General features: G+C 30.9%; 3 protein-coding genes across 6 annotated transcripts; 1 reads left to right on the forward strand and 2 right to left on the reverse strand.

Annotated features, from left to right (window-relative positions):
• Window positions 1-6,028: 6,028 nt before the first annotated feature.
• LOC114187648 lies at window positions 6,029-6,991 on the reverse strand. The gene is made up of 2 exons (XM_028075955.1): window positions 6,601-6,991; window positions 6,029-6,372 (listed from the first exon to the last, which is right to left on the reverse strand). Exons 1-2 carry the CDS (start codon window positions 6,899-6,901, stop codon window positions 6,212-6,214), a joined length of 462 nt encoding a protein of 153 aa, XP_027931756.1. The 5' UTR covers window positions 6,902-6,991; the 3' UTR covers window positions 6,029-6,211.
• Window positions 6,992-10,495: 3,504 nt separating this feature from the next.
• On the forward strand, window positions 10,496-15,146 carry LOC114188707. Its single transcript, XM_028077324.1, has 5 exons — window positions 10,496-10,655; window positions 11,253-11,567; window positions 12,876-13,077; window positions 14,368-14,596; window positions 14,795-15,146. The coding sequence occupies exons 1-5, from the start codon at window positions 10,569-10,571 to the stop codon at window positions 15,030-15,032; spliced, it is 1,071 nt and encodes a 356-aa protein (XP_027933125.1). The 5' UTR covers window positions 10,496-10,568; the 3' UTR covers window positions 15,033-15,146.
• A 1,099-nt stretch (window positions 15,147-16,245) lies between these two features.
• On the reverse strand, window positions 16,246-20,451 carry LOC114187709 (nuclear transcription factor Y subunit A-1). 4 transcript variants are annotated; one of them, XM_028076032.1, is made up of 7 exons: window positions 20,150-20,380; window positions 19,088-19,376; window positions 18,822-18,934; window positions 18,588-18,659; window positions 18,192-18,356; window positions 16,945-17,065; window positions 16,246-16,842 (listed from the first exon to the last, which is right to left on the reverse strand). In XM_028076032.1, exons 2-7 carry the CDS (start codon window positions 19,362-19,364, stop codon window positions 16,679-16,681), a joined length of 912 nt encoding a protein of 303 aa, XP_027931833.1. In that variant the 5' UTR covers window positions 19,365-19,376; window positions 20,150-20,380; the 3' UTR covers window positions 16,246-16,678. The 4 variants fall into 4 exon arrangements, with proteins under 4 accessions (XP_027931833.1, XP_027931831.1, XP_027931830.1 ...); XM_028076030.1 differs by lacking the exon at window positions 20,150-20,380 and adding an exon at window positions 20,389-20,451 and having other exon boundaries at window positions 16,246-17,065; XM_028076029.1 differs by having other exon boundaries at window positions 16,246-17,065.
• Window positions 20,452-22,279: the final 1,828 nt, after the last annotated feature.

Raw genomic sequence — 22,279 nt, forward strand, 5'->3', positions numbered from 1 at the left:
TTATTGTTGAACCCTAACGCAATCTCAAACCCAATTGGTTGAAGGATTATTGTTTTTGATGTTGTGCCTTTAGGGTTATGACTCCCTTTGTAGTTTTGGATCAAGTTTAGTTGCATGTGTTTTGCATTAGTTTGTGTTTTTGATTCATATTTTGTGTATTGAATAGTTTGAGTTATGTTGTTATAAGGTGTGCGAACCATATTTTTATGGTGAAGAAGAAAGTAAAATTGGTTTTCTAAAATATGAGATTTTGATTTTGTGCAAAAAATATGAGCAGAGGTCAGAACTTAATTATTGAGTGGTGAATACATAAAATTTGCAGTCAAATAAGGTCATGTGTTGTTGGCTATTTTGGCCAATTAATGCCACATTAAACAACTTTTGATATAATATAATTAAAGGTGGTGAACATATTTTCTCCGTTATAGGTGATCTAAGATTGTAAACTTGTACAAAAAGGATAAACAGGTCACCATTTAATTGTGAATTGCTCACCAAGTAATAGTTGCAGTGAAATGAGGTCATGTGATGTTGGATAACTTGGACAAGTTATCTCATTTTAAACTACCCGAATATTATTTAACCTTGAAAACAATTTATTAGCATGGTATGACTTTCTAAAGGTGGTGGTCATATTTTATACCCATTGGTGATATGATATTTTGATGTTGTTCAAGAAGTGATAAGAATGTCACCACTTAATTGTTAATTGTTCACCAAGTAATAGTTGCAGGAAAATGAGGTATGTGACATGGGATAATTTGGACAATGTATCCCATTTTAAACCACCAAAATATTATTTAACCCTGAAAATAGTTTATTAGCATGGTATAATTTCCTAAAGGCTATGAACATGTTTTCTCCCTTGTGAGTGATTTGAGACTGTGATCTTGTACAAAAAGAATAAACTGATCACCACTTAATTGTTAATTGGTCACCAAGTAATAGTTGTAGTGAAATGAGATCATGTGATATTGGATTATTTGGACAAGTTATCCCATTTTAAACCACCCGAATATTATTTAACCCTGAACACAGTTTATTAGCATGTATAAAGACGATGAACATATTTTCTCCCTTATGAGTAATTTGAGATTGTGATCTTGTACAAAAATGGATAAATTGGTCACCATTTAATTGTTAATTGGTCACCAAGTAATAGTTACAGTGAGATGAGATCATGTGATATTGGATTATTTGGACAAGTTATCACATTTTAAACCACCCGAATATTATTTAACCTTGAAAACAATTTATTAGCATGGTATGATTTCTTAAAGGTAGTGAACATATTTTCTCCCTTATGAGTGATCTAAGATTGTAAATTTGTACAGAGGGTGACGGAGGAGGGGCTTCGCCTTAGGGATTCAAGAATAGCAATTCAAGTTCATGTCTTTTCGCTTTGCTCCTCTGCACGACACAGCAACCACCTCCACCTGTTCTCCCTAACCCCAACGACAGAGACAATACTCTTCTCCCTACCCTTACTACCGCTTCTGTTTTCTTACTTTAATGGTCAAGACCACAAACCCCACAACACTGCCAACTGGGCACAGAAACCTTCGCTTTTTTATGGTGGAGAAACCCTATGTTCCTCTGCCATTCCTTCTTCTAAAAACAGACACCTCTGTTCCTCTGCTATTACTCCTTCTCGCGACAGACAACTCATTTGCATTCTCTTTGCTTTAGATGGACTTCAATCAAAATGCATGAACACAAACATTTACTGGAATAAAAGGAGAATGAGAAAGAGCACTGCAGAAAACACAAAGATGGAAGGAAAAACAAAATGGAAACTTTGAATGGCAGAGAGACCGCACTTCACATGGGTTTCTTCGAGCCATACTCTCTTTTAATTTTACATTAATTCATTTCAAAAACAAATGCCACGTAATTTACTCACTAAATTTCAAAATCATTACCACGTCAGCTCGCCACGTCATGGAGTCAAAATGTTGTCAAAATGTGATAGTAAATGATCATTATCCATAATAATACAACATATTACATGCTTCTACAATTACTTATCTAAAATATATAAAAAAGGAAAAAAAACACACGCATAATTTTGTTATCAACAATGTAATTATAAAAAGGGTTTAAGATCTTTATAATCCCTCCTTGAATTTAAATTTAAATGTAAAATTATTTTTTTTATATAAAACGTGGCTTAATACGTCAAATAAAATTTAATGCAGCTAAGTTGGGAGAAATATATTTTTTCACTTTTAAAGTTTTGAGACTAAATTGTATTATAGGTTGGAACATAAATTATAATTTTGCATCAATATTTAAGGACTAAGAAAGATATTTAAGGTCAATCGGACCTATTTTGGCCCGTCAACCTTGGTCTGCCAAAAACAAGGCGTGTCGGCCTAGCCTACGAAACTAAACAGGCTAACAGGTGTAACTTGTCTCGCCATAAGATTGGTTGAAAGGCTTGCCGGATACCTTTTTTTTTTTTTACTTTTAAAACTTGTTTATAAATATACATATAAATGAGTATTAAAATCATATTTAAACATATAAATATTTTGTAAGTTTTTAATTGATTAGTTAATATTTTTAATTGAATTAATTAAAATAAATATTAGATTTCTATGTTAAATTACTATTAAACTAATAATTAAAATTTAATTTGTAACTGTTAATGATTTAAATTACAATAGTATTATCTATTTACATCTTTAAAAATATTATTTAGAAAAATTAATCTTTTAAATTATTTTTTATTTTAATTTTTAAATTTAAAAAACAGGCTAGCGGACTTACCTATCTTTTGTCTATCAATTTGGCAGATCAGGCCAAAACAGAGCAACGGATTAAACCGGCCCACGACCGTGGCCCATTTTACCACCTTATATTTAACCCTTATATAAGAGAGAACTAATTAATTTTTGGCTTAGTAATTCTTTTTCCATCATTTCTTTTTTTTTTCTCAAAAACTAAACTTTTTATGATTCATAGGTTTTGAAAATTCTAAGTTAAATCCTTTAAATATCTAGATTAGCATATTGCACACCATAATTAAATAAGAGAAGGTAAGTTATTTTCTTCACATTTCTTTCTTTTAAGTGTGAAGAAGAAATGGGTTGGTAGGCTGGATATTGATTTGCATGTATATATTTAAAACGATAGGTAACTTAGATTTTTGTGTACATTATTTAAAATTGGTTTAAATATATTTTTGATTCTTTAATTTTCAATGAAAATCGAAATTAATTCGTCTCCAAAACTTTGACACAATCTAGTCTTCCAATTTTAGAAATGCGTGAATTTAGTCATTTTAACCAAATTTTATTAAGTTTATTTGACGTTTTAAATGTATATCATGATAGCACTTGAGTTGTTTACATCATATGATACATTTTCATTTTAATGTTAGTTGAGAAATATGTTTAAAACGTCAAATAAACTTGATAAAATTTAGTTAAAATGACTAAATTTGCGTATTATAAAGATGAGAGATAAAATTGGTTCAAAGTTTTGAAGATGGACTAATTTCAATTTTCAATAAATTTTAAAGGACCAAAAACATATTTAACCCTTTTAAAACCCTTAATGCATGATATGGTTTGGAAAAATTTAGTTAAGCTTTATAATCTTTATATTTTAGTTATTGGTAAGAATTTACGACTTAAATTTTTAGAGATGAAATATTCCATATTTTAATTGTAATTTTATTTACATTTCAAAGATAAATGAATATGGACTTTGTGGAAACAAATTATGGTATGAAAGGTGTTTTTTTTTATGATTTTAGTACTTGAAATGGATGGACTAATTTTTAATGTTTTATGAAAAATTATTTCAAGAGAGGTTGGTTTCGGTTTTGAGTAAGTTTTTATTCTTGTGCATTATTGAATTATATTATTAACTCAATTGTTGCATTATAATTTAGTCTTGACTTATAACTTGTGTTTGGATTAAGGGATGAATCGTAGGCATGGACGGTTGTGTGATGATGTGTTTGTTTTTTAGCATTTGAGAGTGTTTGCACAAATGGATTGGAAGGGATGTTCTGGATGAACCATCCTCACAAAATCATACTTTGTGAAGGTTTTGAAAGAAGCACAAATGATCACACTTTGTTTATAGAGAATGAATGGGAGACATGTGTTCTTATTGAGAATTTGTATGTAGATGACCTCATTTTTACATAAAAGAGTGAGAAAATTTTTGAAGAGTAAGAGCTCAATTAAAGGGAATTTGAGATGACTGATCTCGGATGCATGAGATATTTTCTTAGCGTGGAAGTCACACAAACTTCAAATGGTATTTTTATTTGTCAAAGGAAGTGTGCTAATGAAGTGCTGAGAAGATTTGGATTACAAAATTGCTCATCTGTCAAAAATCCAATCTTTCTATGGTGTAAGCTCACAAAGAATGTTGGAGGGTTGAAGGTTAATGCTACTGCATATAAGCAAATGGTGGAAAGTCTTAGTTACTTAATTGCCACTAGGCCAAGCCTAATGTATGTTATGAGTTTGGTGACTCGTTTCATAGAAGTTCCAACAATTATGCATCAACAAGCTATGAAAATGGTTATGCAAAAATAAATTCAGCCTAAAATGGCTTAGTTGCTTGGAGTTCTAAGAAGCAGCCCATGGTGTCACGGTCAAAAATTGTTAATTGTACTTCTTAAAGCCTGATTTTATTCAATGGTAATAGTGGCTTCATATAGCTCATTACAGAAACCGAAACGAGTAACCAAAAAACCCATTATATCATGGTTATTTCTACCAAAAAAAGTAATTCAACTGAAAATCCTATGAACAACAACTCTTCCAACAAAAGGGACGGATGCAAATATATTGCTCAACATGAATGGAAAGATTATAATAACATCCATATTCACATAAATCCAAAAATAACTTCGTCCTCGTTTTAAATTAAAGCTTCACCGACATGTTGAACGAATTACGAAATCCATAACAACAAACAAAAAACAACTACGCTTAATAATACTAATATTAATTATAATATTAAAAATTAATAATATTAATTATTAATATCAACAATTTTAAAGAATAATAATCACATTAACAATAATATTATTATTAATAGTAACAATTATATCAATAATAATAATAATATTAATTATTATAATTAATAATAATAATAACAATACAACGATAATTATTATTGTTATATTAATAAGGGTTAAATATGTTTTTGGTCCCTCAAGTTTCAGCGAAATTTAGAATTAGTCCCTCATCAAAATTTTTAACCAATTTAGTCATTCATCTTTCAAAATGCGAGAATTTAGTCCTTTTAACCAAATTTTGTTAAGTTAGTCTGACGTTTCGAACGCATTTCATGATAGTATTTAAGTTAACATTGAAGCAAAAATGTGTCAAACAGTATAAATAATTTAAATACTATTATGAAATGCGCTTGAAATGTCAGATAAACTTAACAAAATTTGGTTAAAAGGACTAAATTCACGCATTTTGGAAGATGAAGGACTAAATTGGTCAAAAATTTTTATGAGGGACTAAACCCAAATTTCGCTCAAACTTGAGGGACCAAAAACATATTTAACCCTATTAATAATATCATTTACATTTTTATTGTATATTCATTTTAATCATAAGCACAAAATAGTAATCTACACATTTTATCTATTAAAATATTTTTTTATCCATCACATCAATTAAATTATTTATAAATTTTCACAAATTTTTCTTCCAAATTCCTTTATTCATCCTTTAAAATAAACAACACCACAATTCTCTCTATATTCCCTCGAATTCATCCACCTCATCTCCCTATTATCTTTTTCCCAATCCAAAAACACCTTGAGTCCACCTTATAAAATTAAAACTTTAGATAATAAATTATAATCTCAAAGGATTTTAAACTTAATTTAGTCTAACCAAACTCTTTGGTAAGATAAAATCTATCTCTAATTAACATCAGATTTCTTACAAGTTCTAGATTCTAATTTTACTTTACCTTTTAATTGAATGGAGTGGTGTGTAAATGCTGTAGAAAACTCAAAGAAGTGAGATGAAATAGTGATTTCTTCCAAAATGGCATCCAAATTCTGAATCTCTAATCTTCAGAACACTGATACAGTCCAACTCTGCATTTCATATCATATCATATACATATACATATAAAATGAAATGAGGTTCTTATGCTATAAAAAGTTTATGCTTTTCTCTTCTACTTTTTTCTATGTATACACACACACCAGCACCACATGTTATGAACCATCAATGGAAGGCTTAATCACTGTATAAAACAGAACATTATAGAAAATAGTGAAGAGAATCAGAACACCAGCTACACTTCCAAGAAACGAATCTGAAATTTCTAACTTGTCTTTGTCAATTCTCTGCTCTGTGGGAAGCTTCACTTTTGGAACTGAAAAAGGTTGAATAATGAAAAATATGCAGGTCAAGAATCATACTGAATAGCAGAAAAATTACACCTTAAAAACACTGTAAAATAACTTAAATTTCAAAATTTTCTCTCATGGGGTCACTGGAAATCATATAATATATATCATCAATCACTGAAAAATTCAAAGCAGAAAAAGATTCAGAAATGGATTGAAGATATAAAGAAGAAAAGAAGTGAGAGAGAGAGTACTCTTGAGTTTTGGAGCATTATTGGAGGGTAGTTTTTTACTAGAGAGAGACTGCATTTGTTCATCAAGCTTTTTGAGTGCTTCTCTGGCTTTTTCTGGCTCTACTTCATATTGCTGTGACTGTGAATCTTCCTTCAATGATGCATGAACAATCCCAGAACAAGAACTGAAAGAAGAAGAAGAAGAAGAAGGGTTTGTGATGAACCTCTTGTTCTTGAAAATGGCTCCATTAGTGTGCAAAACAAACAGTGATGATGATGGTGGCTGCTGGTAGAAGCAAAGAAGTTGCATGGATGAGAGCATTTGAAATTGAAAATGGAAAATGGAAACTGGAACTGCTCCTTCACTCACCCCAAATATCTAACACACAACACACAACCATTGAAATTGAAGATAATGTTGTGTCTTTTACCTTTGGTGTTCATGACACCGACCTTTTCAATTTTATGTTTTTTAGTATTATTGTTTGTCGCACAGTGATTTTTTATTAGGTGAATTCTAATCAACTAAAATTTTATAAATGTGATGACATATTAAATTATTTAAATATTTAAATATTAAATAAATTGTTTTTTTAGAGAAGAGTATAATATAGATATTTTAAAATTATAAATTTTACCAGAAAAATAGAGAAATCCAACTCAATTCATCTAAAGATATTTTTGTTGGAATTGGTAAGGAATTTACTCAAATTTAATCAAATCCAACCTTCCATGTGTGATATATAGATATCTTAAAGGGCACTTTGGTCTTGTCATATTTAATATTTATAATTAAATAATAATAAAAGTATATAGTATTGCTGTATCGTAAAAAATCTATTTGGTGTTTATTTTAACGTTTTTTTTAATTATATTAAGGTTGAAGTATATTTGAAATTACATTTGGTTTCGTTGACTCAAGAGTTTGGAAGACCTAAAATTGTGATAATTAATTTAATTTAACAATTTTTAATAGATAATAAAACATTTAATTTATTTTGAGATATTGTTGCTTTTAAATATATTTTTTTATCTTTATCTTTAAGAAATTTCTTTCTACCATTGGCTTTGATGTATATACTTTTGTCAAGAGTACAATCATGATTTAGTCTCTTAATCTCCTCCTCGTTACCATGAGTTTGAAATCAGAATTATCCCCGTCATTAACTATTTCTCTCTAACTACTACTCTCTCTATTGTTGTTGTTTTTATTTGTACCTATGTTGTTATTATCTTGTTCATTCAAAAAGCATCATTTCTTAATTCATTTTTCTTATTTATTTTTATAAATTTATTCATAACTCCTTTATGCGATGCAATTAAAGCCTCAATTCTCCTCTTTTTTACACTTTTTAATAGTTTGTTCAAATTTTCTAGTTGACATATCTATATATCTTATATAAAATAAAAATTATAATATATATAAAACAGTACTAAAGATAAGTATATAAAATGAATGAGTTAAAACAATAAAACTTGGTTATGGTTGTCAAGAAAGTAAACTTCTAAGTAGATTTATAGTATCTTGAAGTCTCTCAGGTATCTTTTTCCTTCTCAATTCTAACACTTTTCACAAACTTGCAGAGTTTAATTAAGATTAATCATTAATACAAATAATTAAAACAAATTATTGTTCTTCTCAACTCTTGATGGTAAGTCTTTCTTTTTCTGAACTTGAATTATCTTTCTACAAAAAATCCAACTTTGAATTATTCTCCAATTAATCTATTATCCATCAAAAGACTAAACACACTAATCTAAGTAATAGTTTTGTAAAAAAATTCAAGTTCGTCGTTAAGATATATGCAAAAAAACTTCCGAAACTCGTAAATCGAAAAACACCGAAATTTTAAATTGGAAAAAAAAAACACATTTCTAATTCACATACAAATTCAAACCAGAACAAAAACAACAACACAAATAGAAAAGAAAAACATACTAGCCAAATATGAGGATGAAAAAATTGGTTTACATGGATAATATGATATTCAAACAATGTAATCTAGCAAAACCTTAAAAAAATGACTCTTGTAAGAGAAGAAAGTAAGGAGAGACATAAGTCACATAGACAAAAAGAGAAGAGAAAAAAATAAAATTCGAATTGATTATAAGAGAATAAAGATAACTAATCATTTTTTTCTCATAAACAAAATCATAATTTACTAAATAAAAGTTTTAATTCATTAATCATCATTTTTAATACCAATAAAAAATAACACACTAATAATAATTTAATTAAATTTTATTCTCAAACATCAACTTATAATTAATTTAATAGTGCTATATTAGTAATAAAATATTTTTTTGATGCATTTTTTTAAACATAATTTTATAATTAATTTGATATGGGTATATAAGTAAAAAAATAATTGAGGCATTTTTTAGACATAATTTTATAATTAGCGAGTGTTTTACTTGCTTTACCCTTGAATCTTGAATCGACCTTGTACAAGAGTCATGGTCTATAAATAAAAATTATGATTCCAATCGTAATCTGAGATATTTGTTTTAAATTACAATTTGATATACTACAATTTTATAACGGTTGAGTAAATCCTAAAATAACCATAGTCTATAACCTTTGTTGGACCAGTGGAAGGACTTCAAGTGATTAATATATATTTTCACGACACTTTTTAAATGATATTTCTAATTTAATAGAAGATATCACATTGAGTCTTAAAAAATAAAAATTAAAGTAAAAAAAATGAAAATCAAAACGTAACAACCTAAAATAGAGACCAAATTATATTATTAATTGATTATATATATATATATATATATATATATATAATTTTAGTATTGTCATATGTAAAATTTGTGAAAGTTTAAAATTCAATCATTCACAACATTTGTTTAGTTATTTTTTTTGCCAATAATTTAGCAACTCTTTGTTATTTTCGGTGCAATAATGGATAAAATATTTTCATATTTGTAAAATGTTAATTATAGAAAAATGTATTAAAAATGTACAATAATGCATGAACACCCTTTGGCTATACATCCTATACAAATAAAAGTCTAATATAATAACATAAATATGTGAAAATCTTAAATTATACATGCTACTCTTTATCGTATTTGTTACTTTACTAATCTGAATGTTAAAGTGTATTAGGAGACACATCATATCTCCTGAACACAGAAGATCATCGACCTTGTAAAAGCATCGTATAGTTGTAAGAATATATTATTTTAAACATGTTCTGATACTTTAAGATTAATGTCTATCATTCTCAGTTAAGAAATATGATAATTAAAAGAATTAAAAGAAAGAAATTTTATATTACTTGATATGTTAAGATAATTATTATAAGTTAACAAATTTGTCATGGGTGAATACGTATTTTTTTCAATCTTTTAAATGCAACAAAACTATGATTTTATTGAAGATGAAGTGACAAATTTATACTGTCAGCGAAATAAAAACTGCCAATATAACTTTTAAAATAATTAATAGCAAACCAATACTTTTCTCACATAATTTGCAATTAAATGAAGCCGTGAATGTATATTATTATTTTTTTCTCGTAAACCTATATAAATAACACTTGATTATATAATTCTAGGTATATGCGTATTTATCTTGTCCCATTCCATTAGTTATCTCTATCTTAAATTATTATTGTTATGGTAAATTAATTTTAATATTTTTATAACTTTTTAAATGTATCTTGTTATTACTGCATGTTTATGTAATTATGATTTTTTTCGTGGAGAAAAGAAAATAATATTATTTTATATTAAATAATTTATAGTATTATATATATATATATACTTGTAATTTTTTAAATTATTTAATTAATATTTAAAATAATAAACGTCAAATATAAGTATAATTGTTTGTCAAAAATTTAGTTAAATTACACTTGAATTTGAAGATATTCTTTTTGGACATGTATAAGTTGAATCTAAAGATTCAGAAGAGTGTGAATAAAATGTTAGAAAAATAGGAGAGAGAGAAAGAGTAGGGTAACAGAGACAAGAAAATGAAGAAGTCTTCGGGAGGCGCAGGTGACAAGAAGAGGCCCCGACGCTCCTCCGCACCAGATCCCGCCTCCGACGTCCCTCCTAGGGTTAGGGTTTTCATTTCCCATCTTCAATTTTCCACTTCCAAATCCCTCTATCTCCTATCTTTCTCTCATTCTTAATCTCACTCTACGCCTTTTCTTCTCATTTTCGTTGTCACCAAATCACACATCGGATCAAATTTTGGGTTTCAATTTTTTTTGGGGGTTTGGCTTTCGGTAATGTACTGATTGTAACCGCGGAAGAATGTTAAGCACTATACTTTTGGCGTGAGTGTGTGATAGTGCCATGTTTTCAGCTCAATTTTTTTTTAATTTCTCCAAATAGGGTTTTTGTTGTGATTGTAATATTTTCTTCCCCATTTTCAATTTCACTAGTGTTTTTTATGGCAAAAGAGAATTTGGCAAGCCAGGTTGAGTTTTTATTGACATTTGATCTGGTGTGTGTAGTTTTGATTATTGATTTAGGCTTCGATATATGCTGAAATGTCTATTTTTTTTTTATTTGTTCCCGTTTGTAGAATGTCATTTCCCGTTTTGATTATTGATTTAGGCTTCGATTTTTGCTATTCTGCCTCTTTTATTTACCGATAAAAGAGCTGTTTATGTTATTTTGTGACTGAGTTGGGGTTTCTTTGTTTTCAGAAACAAGCTGTCAAGAAAGATGTGTTCCAGGTGTTTGCTGAGAAGGTTAGAGACCACAAGGAATTGGTTTCGAGATGGGCTGTTCTACAGGAGACTCGTGTTGAGTATTTTAGAGGGAAGGATTTTGTGAGCTTCTTGAAAAACAATCCGGAGCTCAAGGATATTCTAGAATCAGATAGGAATTTAGAGACAGAGGAGATTGCCAACATTCTACTTGGGAAAAATCTTTTAGTGCGCTGTGATCGTGTTGTAAAAACTGTTCGTCCTGGGAAGAAAAAGTTGTCTACCTGGCCTGCTCATTTGGAAATTTTCCCTGTTAGTGTTGTTTACTCTTGGTTTGAGCCTTCTTTCTGCAATTATTGAGCTGCAATGATTATATCAGAAAGTTCAACATGTATGTGCTTGAATGTAGTCTGTCAATATCTCAGAAATTTCTGGCTCTGCATTATTGACCTGTTTGACGTTTCTTTTACCCCCACAAGCTGTTCATCGAACCTTTTTTTTTTTATTGCTATCCGGGCAGGTGGGTGGGTAGGTTTGGTTTCTCAGGTCTTGATGCTAGAGTTCTCAGATCACTTCTACAGGATGAGGGGTGGAACTGAGAATGGTTGATGAGAAAAGTCTAAGATAAATTGATTGAAGGCTTTTAAGAGAACTAGATTTGGTAAGTAGTCGAATGTAAAAGGGGAAAATCAACGGGGAAGCTTTACATGTTGGAAACTTTTGGTCATTCTAAATGGACCTTTGGTTTGCCTCTGTCTGATATGGTTACTTCTGTTATTTTGAGAATTCAATAGCTTGATAAATTCATAGTTATTAATATTGGTGCTATAAGGCTGTTGTGGAGTGGAGCATCCTTAGGCTGCTACTAAAAAACAGGCTAGAATGTTTAGCCTCTTTCCAGCGTCATTTTTGGGTTTCTAGGGTGCCAAATAAGATTTTACTCCTTTTTCCAACCTTAAATGAAAGCTAGGCCTTTTACGGTTTCCCACACTCAGTTTTGGAGCACGCACACTGAGCTCAGAAGGATGCCCTCTCACTGTTATTAGGGGCCTCTTCTCTGACAGTTTTCGTGTGACTGTATTCATTTTCCTGTGGCTGCGACATTTCCTTCTGTTTCTGGCTGAATTTCATTTGTTTTGTGCCACATTCTATACTGCTACAATATTTTTGGGTGCGACTTGCTATTGTACTAGATTGATAACTATGTTGCTGATTGAATCATTCAATTTTTTGTGGTGTTGATATATTCATTTTGGTTTTATCTAGAATAGGTTTGTTTGCATTAGTGGGTGTCTGGTTTTTCAATTTCTACGTTATAAGTTGGTGGTGCATTCATAGATAAGTATATTCTTTTGCTACCTCTATGTGTATGATGCATCATATACTGAAACAATTGTATTTTTATCTTACATATTTTTGCAATTCAGTATATTTTTTATCTTGAAAAAAAATAAAGAAAACAACTTCAGGGAAGAAATATATGAACATTGTAAGGTATTCATGGAGTTTAAGTGCATTTCCAATTTTAAAATTATCACGATGTGGGTTTTTTCTCTGCCGTAGTTTATGTGATTGGGTTTATTTTTGTGCTTGAATTTAACAAAATTTGATTGTCTTCAGGAACAAGCATTTTCTGAAAATGATGCTTTCTTTGCATGGACGTTTGCAAAACGCCATCCACTTTGGCAGACACTCCTCTCATTTTTCTGGCCTGTGTTAACGTTGGCTATATGCTTATTCCCCGTGTACCCTCATCGCTGCAAGCTATTGATACTTTACTCATGTGCTGGGATCCTTTTCCTCATCCTATCTGTACTTTTAAGTAAGTTTTTCTTTCCTTTAATAGTTGATTGTTTTTGGCTAGTTTCTTCATGTAGTTTAAGTTAATTTAGTCTGTGTTGCATGAGCTAGTTATAGTACTATAACAGTGCAAAATAGCACAATTTTTAGAATTTAAAGATGTTGGACATTCTCAATTGGAGATAAGACTAACTTATAGTATACAAGTGAGTGTTAACCTCATGTTATAAGCTTGTTTTGTGAGGTTGAATTAGGTTTGAGGTTCACTTTCTAAGATAGTATTTGAGCCTATTTGAACGAAATTTGTTGTGACTGTTACCTACTATCAAGAATATTTAGTCACACGATTGAGATGTCTAATTCTCAACACGAGGGGTGTATTGGAGATCTCATATCTGCTAGAGATACTAGGGATATATGATCAAATTATAGTATATAACTAAGTGCAAACTTCACCTAGTCAAGTCGGAAATTGAGTTAGAGTAAAGTCCACTTTCTAAGAGAAGATATGAATATGTTAATATATTTTTTAAAATAATAGGAGTGAAAAAGCTTTCATTAGGAAATTAGAAATTAATCTAATAACAATGATTATGAACAGAGGAAACAAGCCTTTTACATTAGGTGATTGGAAGTCGATCTATCATTCATGACTACGATTCAAGAGTTTTCGACCTCAAAGGAGGAGGAGGATTGAATGCTTAGTTTGAAATTTGAATTGTGTAAAGAATATAATCATAAAAATTGAAAAAATAGGATTCATTGTATGATTTTTATTCACATATTTTTGTGTACAAATACTCTGTTAAGCTGATGATACATGAGGAGGTCATTTTCAATAATAATGGAGATATGTGTGGAAAAAATACATCTGCTGCACAGGGAATTTTTATTATTGAATAATTCTTGCCCTCTGCAGAAAAATATATGCCCCCCTCTGAATTATATGGCTTGAAAGCCGGATGATTTTAGAACTGTTAAATATGAGAATCCATCGCATGCACCTTTATGTCGCTTGGCTTTGGATTTCGACAAGCCTTTTCAAATTTTTACGTTATGTTGCTTTGTCCAGCTATTTTTCTCCATTGGGTTGCTAATGCACATCGTAACTTGTTGACTTCTGGAATGTATATATTGTAATAGTTGTTAGATGCTCAAGGAATACGATATATTTGCTTTAACTTCTTGTGCTCTTGGCAGCTGTAACTATCTTATTAGAAGTGGGTTATTGTCTGAAATATGCTTATTAAGTGCACCACATTCTGGTTCCGTGCTTCCCTGGGCCTCATGAATTATTTTTTTAATGTTGTAGTAAGAGGTGCAATATTTGGCGTTTTATATATCACTCTTGGAAAGCGAATCTGGTTTTTCCCTAACATCCTTGCCGAGGAAGCAACACTTCGGGAGTTGTTTAGATTTTGGCCTAAGAAAGATGAAGAGGAGAAGCCCAAGTGGACAACGAGACTTTTCTATGCTGGGGTAGCTGTGCTGTTCATATTATTGCTGAGGCATCATGCACCTGATGAAGCTGCCAGAGCAAGGTACGCCCTAAACACAAACACAATGGATGAAATGATTATATCCTTTCACATTCTGGCAGAAAAATAATCATAAACTCCAACTCGAGCTTAAATTCCTTTTCATTTGCATCTATAAACAAACCCATAAAGTGGAAAACCAAAACTATTTGTTGTTGGTCTTTTCTAACTGTTACAAAATGTTGCTTTGGTTTTCTGCAGGTACCACAAGAGGGTATCTAACATCATTGACGATGTTCTTGAATGGTCTCCAACTTTAGCCTTGTCTGGGATGATGGATAAACAACAAAATGTGGCTAATGCCACTGGGTCTGCTGATACTAGCAAAACTGGAGCAGAGCATGCAGATGATGTTGATGATGAAAATAATTTCATGGGACAATATAATAATACCGAAGATGTGATAGATGATGTGGATGATGATAAACAGCATGATTAAAGGTTAATCATATATACCTAAATGAAATATATGTAGTGACTAGTTCACAATTTTCCTTTTGAGTGTAAAAGTACCATGTATGAAATAATAACATAAAAGTGGTTCGCTTTCAAATCGATGCTCTTAACGGATTATTTTTCTTCCTCGACGTGCTTCTCATGCGCGCGCCCAAGTTAAAATGGCAGAGGTTAGTTTTTGTCTGATAGGTAAGAAATGTTTTAAATATATTCATTTAAAATGAAGATTACATCTTAAAAGTAAAGTAGAATAATTATTTTATTTTGTAGAACAAACTATCGTGAGGACTCTGTTACGGAAAACATCTGTAATATTGGAAAGTGGCATCATAATCTTGCATGTTGCTGAAAAAACATTTCTTAAATGGTTTGTCGTTTATGAATAAATTAATAAATTGTTTTCCAAAGGAAACACTTTAATGTTACTTTTATTTTTTAATTGTCTGATTTGATTCCTAAAAGTCTGTGTATGTACTTCAGTTTCTGAAATTGTTAATTTTCTAGTAAATGAGTCCTTTGGATTTGACCAGATTTTGTTAATCAAGTTGTCAAGAACCTTAGAAGCTCATCTGTTCAAATAATTTTATTAGAATTTATAAGATAATATTTCTTTACTTTAAGAACTAAAATATTTTTTATGTTATCGCGATTCTACTAATTTCAAGTGTTAAAGAATGTGGATCCATTTTTCAGTTTTTTCTTTACTAATAATGCATGCGTTTTTACCATATTACGCCCAAAATAACTACGCAAAGCTGCAAGTGGAGAAATCAGAACGAGCACGACATTGGCCTTTTCTCCATCGAACTGCCTTATTAAAGAGGCGAATACATCACTTCAGTAATAAAACATGGGAATGAATTGATAACTTTTAAACTCAATGGATAACATTGTAATTCAATGGCCTCTTATTTTAATATTTGAATGAAACAAAAACATACACATATTTGTCCTACAAGCTAATGACCAAGGAATCACATGTACTTCAAGTTTAGATAAAAGCACCTTTATTCTCTCTTTGAACAGATTCCCACTTATATTATAATATACAAGAATAATCGGACGAGTAAATCTTGCTCACTTCTACAAGACCAAACTTACGTTTGAATATGCCAGAAATATTACTTTTTCATTCACGAAAATATAATTTTCTATAGAACAATGACAAGCGAAAAATAAACACAAAAGCCAACAAATGGTGTAATAACTAAGAGCATGTTCATTATCCTATGACGTCTCATGTTAACATTGACAGCCAGTTGAACTACACAATAAAGCAGTCAAACAGAGTGTTGGTACATCAAGAGTTTGTTTCTTCTAACCTGATCATCATCATCCATCCAAGTTGGTTGAAGTTGGAGTTGACTAACCACTATAAAACTGTACAAAATTAAAAATGAGCAAAGAATGAAGGATTGATTGACCGACTTCAACAGAAATCACAAATATCAATAATCAATCATTCTTTTCGCTCCCCATAATATCATTCACACCACAAACACAAGAACAAGCCAAGAATGATTTGCCGCTTGGCACATATATTGCCAAGAATGTTTACAGATAACCAAGGTATTCTTCACCAATATGTCTCTAGGATACAAACCAACCTCGGCCTCTAAATCCCCCCCATCAATTGTGGTTTAGTTGCTGACCTGAACAGTCCCCTTCCTCCACTCTTTCACCTGAGGATGAATGATACACCGAAGATTGCAAACCGTGATGATTGTAAGAGCCACTGCCATTTCGGTAACCAGCTGCATCAAACCTGTTCTGTACTTTTGCAGCTCTTGCATCTTGTTGCATGTTAGGAGAATTCCAGGTTTCCGCAGAGTCAGAATGCAAAGGTTCAGAACCAGATGAACTAATTGATTGTGATGATAGGACAGAATCAGTACCATTATCCTTTTCCTTGCCTGAGTTGTTTGAGCCCTCAGCATCGGATTTCTTTGCAAATCGTCCTCCCGTACCCCTTGCCCTTCTCATAGCATGCTGGTGCCGAGACTCGTGAAGATATGGCTGTGAGACACAGATGTTAGCACAGCCCAATAGTGCAACAGTGATCCAGAAAATATCAAACATGACAGTGGCACAAGTAGAACTGAATTACATGTTTCATAAAAACATCATTTTCAACATGTCAAGTAAAAAGAATAAGCTACTCAATTCCTGTTTTGATTCTCAGTTTCAAACATATTACTGTTTGCATAAAGTTAACTGCATATGATGTTTACCACTGAAAGGCAAAATTAGAGAGAATCCACAGAAGTTAATACAGAAAAATCATTATAGGAGATACTGGGTTGTTACGAGAGAAATCAGAGAGATTGGAATGAAAACCGTGAAAAGTGATTCATTATATTTTCCTAATGCATGAATAGAGAATATTTTATTTCCTCTACTAAAAATTTCATGTCTACAATAAATACAGAATATATTATTCTGATTTTCAACATAGGTTATAAAAAGGTTGTTAACGTTTATGCACAGTATTTTCTGCTTCCTGCATTGGAATGCTATTTTTTTTTACCACACTCCTGACTTACAATGATAGATCCTAGCATAAAGTATATTGGAAGTTGTTCTTATTTATATTTATTATGATTCAGCCTATTACGCAATAGATGTTTATGTTCATAATATTTTCACAGCAACTTCCAATTTGGAATAAAAAAGAACCAATTTGTCACAACATCTTTAATTCAGCATAGTCATGGACATTTGCAATGGATATTGATGCACAAGTATCTTGACCTCCACACAATGAAATATGGTCATGTGGTACAATGGTACAACATGACAACAGGAATCTCACATTCCACTAGTTTTTTTTTTCATCTAAACATGCTCAGTGTTCATGGTTATATTACACCTTCGGCAAACAGAATTACATTCAAGAGGTAGGCTTCTTTTTTACTTCCATTGCATCTTTGGTAGAAAAACTTCACACATAGATTAGACAAATTAATTCATGTCCCAATGATTTTCCTTTTTAGATCACCAGAGACTAATAAGGTTTAGTACAGAAGGACAGTAAAAGGAAAAACGTTTGAAAAAGTATTTCACGTAAAATGTAGTTAGATATATCACTTGTTCAAATAGTAGTTACAATAACAAAGACAAATTAGCTTCGATACATTTGTACCTTTCTAGATTTTATTAGCTTCCTTTCAAGTTCTGCTTTAGCACGGGCTTGTCTTCGCCTCAGAATTCCTTGGTACTGTTTGGCATTCACATATACAGGCTCTTGAGCCATCTCAAGGGGCAAAGGCATTCTGGCATGAGGCATTCCTATAAAAGGAGCATATCCCTAATGGTAAAAAATATTATTAGTTATTTATCTGTTATCCAAATATGACCAATGCTTTAAGCAAGAGAATAGACCAAAGAAAATGAAACAAATATCTGTCCAGGATTATACGCTAACCATATTTCCTATTACACTAATTTGAGGAAATTGCAAATCAGTAACTGTTATACTATGACCTATATATGCAATAATAACCTTTGATAAAGTATTTGCACAAGATTAATTACATACCAACTGCTGGTGACCATAAGCAGCCATCATGCCCCCATAGTACGGATCTTGATAAGGATTTGTAGCACACGCCTGTATCAAAGAATTTAAAGAGTCCAATCCATTCCACAAAACATGCAGCAATAAATTCTACTACATATTTTCTATAAAATTATAGTTATGCTATTAATGTAGTCAATATTTGGACCATGTTTAAATGTTAAAAAAGTGATGAGACCAAAGGAAAAGACTAACAATTGAATGACCAACAAGTTCCAGCTGCGGTGTCTGAGTAAGGCATTCTTCACGCATGGATGGCGCAGATGATGCAGTATGCTGCGTCCCTTGCTGTTCTTGTCCATAATTTCCTGCAAAGAAGTAAAAAATACAAAACGTATTAATACTTGGAAGAATGAAAAAGTTACAAAATACAAAATCAAAAAGTACCAATTCATTTGATTATGTTCCCTAATTCCATTTCCATCATGCGTCTTTAAATGGTTAAATGATACTCTAAGCACCTGGTTCGTTAGGAGCAGCAGGCTGCGAATCTTTAGTGGCATCATCATCTTCCTCATTCATCCCGCTATTGGACAAAGACTGGCCTTCTTCATTGGACTCAGAATCACCATTAGGGCACTCAAGAGATGACGAATTGGATGCATTTGCCCCAGCCATTGTTTGGGCCAAGGGATTGTAACCAATACCACGCCACCAAGGCTCGGAATAAACACTTCCAGGTTGAAAGGAATGAGGATCTGACCTCAGTCGATTTGCAGTTTCAGACTTGGACTGCATGTCTACAGATCCCTACAAAAGAAACATAGTGATCCACAAAAACATATTCCTTACATTAAGACAAACCCAACTGATAATAAAACAAAACTGATAACCTTTATAAGAATAAATTCAATCTCAAGGGGAAAAGATAAAAACCAACCAGCAACTCCCACCGAAATTGATCATGATTCATCATAAAAACAAACAAGCCTTTTTAACCAGCTAAAAAGTAACAAAGCTGGAATTCATTCATTTTGTGTATAATAGACAACATCTATCAAATGATAGTTACATCTATAGATAAAAAGCAGGGGAACTAAAACTCAAATACTATCTTAAATTTTTAAAGCCGTATTTAGTCAAACAGACAACCGAACAGAACCACAGGAAAACCATAGCATACATCAACAGCATATGTTATCCAACTGTCGGTCAGCGCCAGACAGCCAACCGCACACTACCTACGAAGCTCAGCTTCACCAAATTTCAACAAATTTGTCACTTTACACCACCCAAAAACCCTCAATTCTCCCCACATTCACACACAACCCTAGCTCAGCTAAAATCCCCTTCCCGCCACGAAAAAATAAATATTTCGTGATTCCATTCAAGAATTCCCACATCACAGCTCAATCAGTCAACAAATTCTCCGACCAATCTTCAAACAATTCACCCAGGAAGAACGAAGCCAAAACCCTAATCCCCAAAAAGACTCTGACAGAAACGAATCACGCAATTAAACGAAACCCCCAAATCAATCGAGAGAAAAATCGAGTGAAAAGAATACCAGACCACTCACTTACCAAGAGAAGGAACAGAAAACCCTAGATTTTGGGTCCTCAGATTCTGATAGAAAATTCAAAAGGAGCTATCTTGATTCCTCTCTCTCTCTGTCTCTCACACACACTTCTCTCAAATTAGCACCAGAAATTAATTAATAGCAGCAACACCAATTACCATAGAGAAAGTTTAAATAAAAAAAAGAAATTGAAACAAACGTTGAATTAAAAAAAAATGGTAAAATAACAAACATAACACTCACAAAGTCTTTGGGTCTTGGTCTTTTTAAGTCCTGAGTCCTCAAAGTGCATTTTCCTTTATTTAATCAATTAATTGATTACTTTTTTCTTCCAAAAAAGGGGTAATGATGACGTCACCTACCTGTGGGTCATCAAGGACACGTGGAGAAGGGAACCGGCAGTGCCGGTGGCACGAGAGGGTGCGTCGTGGGAGACGGAGGTGAAAGGTGACCGGAGATAGCGGGTTGGAGATTGGAGGGTGAGGAGTGCGGGTGAGGTTATCAGAGCCCTTGAGAGGAACCCAACAAAAGAAAAATGTGGCCCACGTGACACGCACTTGAGCAGCACAAATCCGCGAAACGCGTGGCCTCTGTGTGGGGACCACATCCTTCCAGAGCTGACAGCAACCTCAGACACGTGTCTCACCCTTCCCTTCCAAATGCATCACGCTTTTCAAACTTTTTTTATCATTTAAATTTTAAAAGTCGTAGAAGATAAAGATTACCTTTAATATTAATAGAGAAAGTTAATATATTTTTTTCAAACTAGGAAAAAAGGTAATTATATTAAACCATTATTAATCATCCATCATAATGATAAATACTATTTATTAGTCACTTTTGTGATCCTAATCCATATTTGTAATGTTTGATTTTTTTTAATCATTTTGATGATTTATTTTATAGTTATTATATAAAATAATAATACTAATACTAATGATTGTAATTAATATTATTATAAGCAGCTATTTTTATATATGTATTTTATTATAATTAAATTTTCAATAAATAAATCTTTGGATATATGATGAATAGCTTAAGACTTATGAACCTTAACTTACACAGAAAAAGAAATGTTGAGTTTAAAGGAAAGACTAATCACTATAATATCAGAAAATAAAGTTTAATTTTTTATTAAATGAAAGAGATGAGACTGGGTCACACCCAACATGTGAATTGTATAATAAGCCATATTATATATATTCTCATGAATTGGATTATTGCGTTATACTAGTTTTTTACTCAATTCGAAAAATTTAGCTGATAACAAATTTATAAGTTTCAAATTAAATAAGTTTGATTAAGGTTAATTATAATAAAATATTAATTATGAATGGCTTTATTAAAATAATTATATTTCACTAAAAAAAATATTATTTGTGTATGCATTATAAGTATCAGTACTATTTTATAAAATTTAAAAAAGACATCGAATATATCTAATTTTAGGTATTTTTATGTCAAGAAAAATATTTCTTAAATCAATTAAAAAATTTAATGCTGATTGAATTAGGTTGTTAAATGAAAAAAAAAAAAAAGAAATATCCATCCAGCTTAATTAAGTTTAATTGGATTGGAAAAAGAAACTGACCCAACTTGAATACATATATCCTTTTTTTGATTTCTATAAACAAAAAAAAAAATATATATATATATATATATATATTAATTTTTTTTATTAAATTAATTATAAAATTGTGTTTAAGAAAAAAATATCAAAATATTTTTTAGCATTGATATATTTATTAAGTTAATTATAAAAATATGTTTTAAAAAAATTAATATTAATATATTTTTATTAAATTAATTATAATTGTATGTTTGAAAATAAAATTTAATTAAATTACCAATGTTAATTTTTGTTTGTATTAAAAATGATATTTAATGAGTTAAATTTTGTTTCAATAAATTATAATTTTGTTTAGAAAAAAAATGATTAGTTATTTTTATTCTCTTATAATCAATTTTAATTTCAATTTTCTTGTTTTATCTATGTAACTTATCATCTAGGGATTCCACCCCTTCTTGCTTGCTTCTATTATAGAGTTATTCTTTGAAAGTTTTAACAAATTTCATTCATTGAATCTCATGTTGGTTGTGTGTACTAATATTTCTATCCTCTTGTTTCTTTGTT

The sequence above is a fragment of the Vigna unguiculata genome, chromosome 6, assembly GCF_004118075.2.
Source record: "Vigna unguiculata cultivar IT97K-499-35 chromosome 6, ASM411807v1, whole genome shotgun sequence".
NCBI classification, from domain to species: Eukaryota; Viridiplantae; Streptophyta; class Magnoliopsida; order Fabales; family Fabaceae; genus Vigna; species Vigna unguiculata.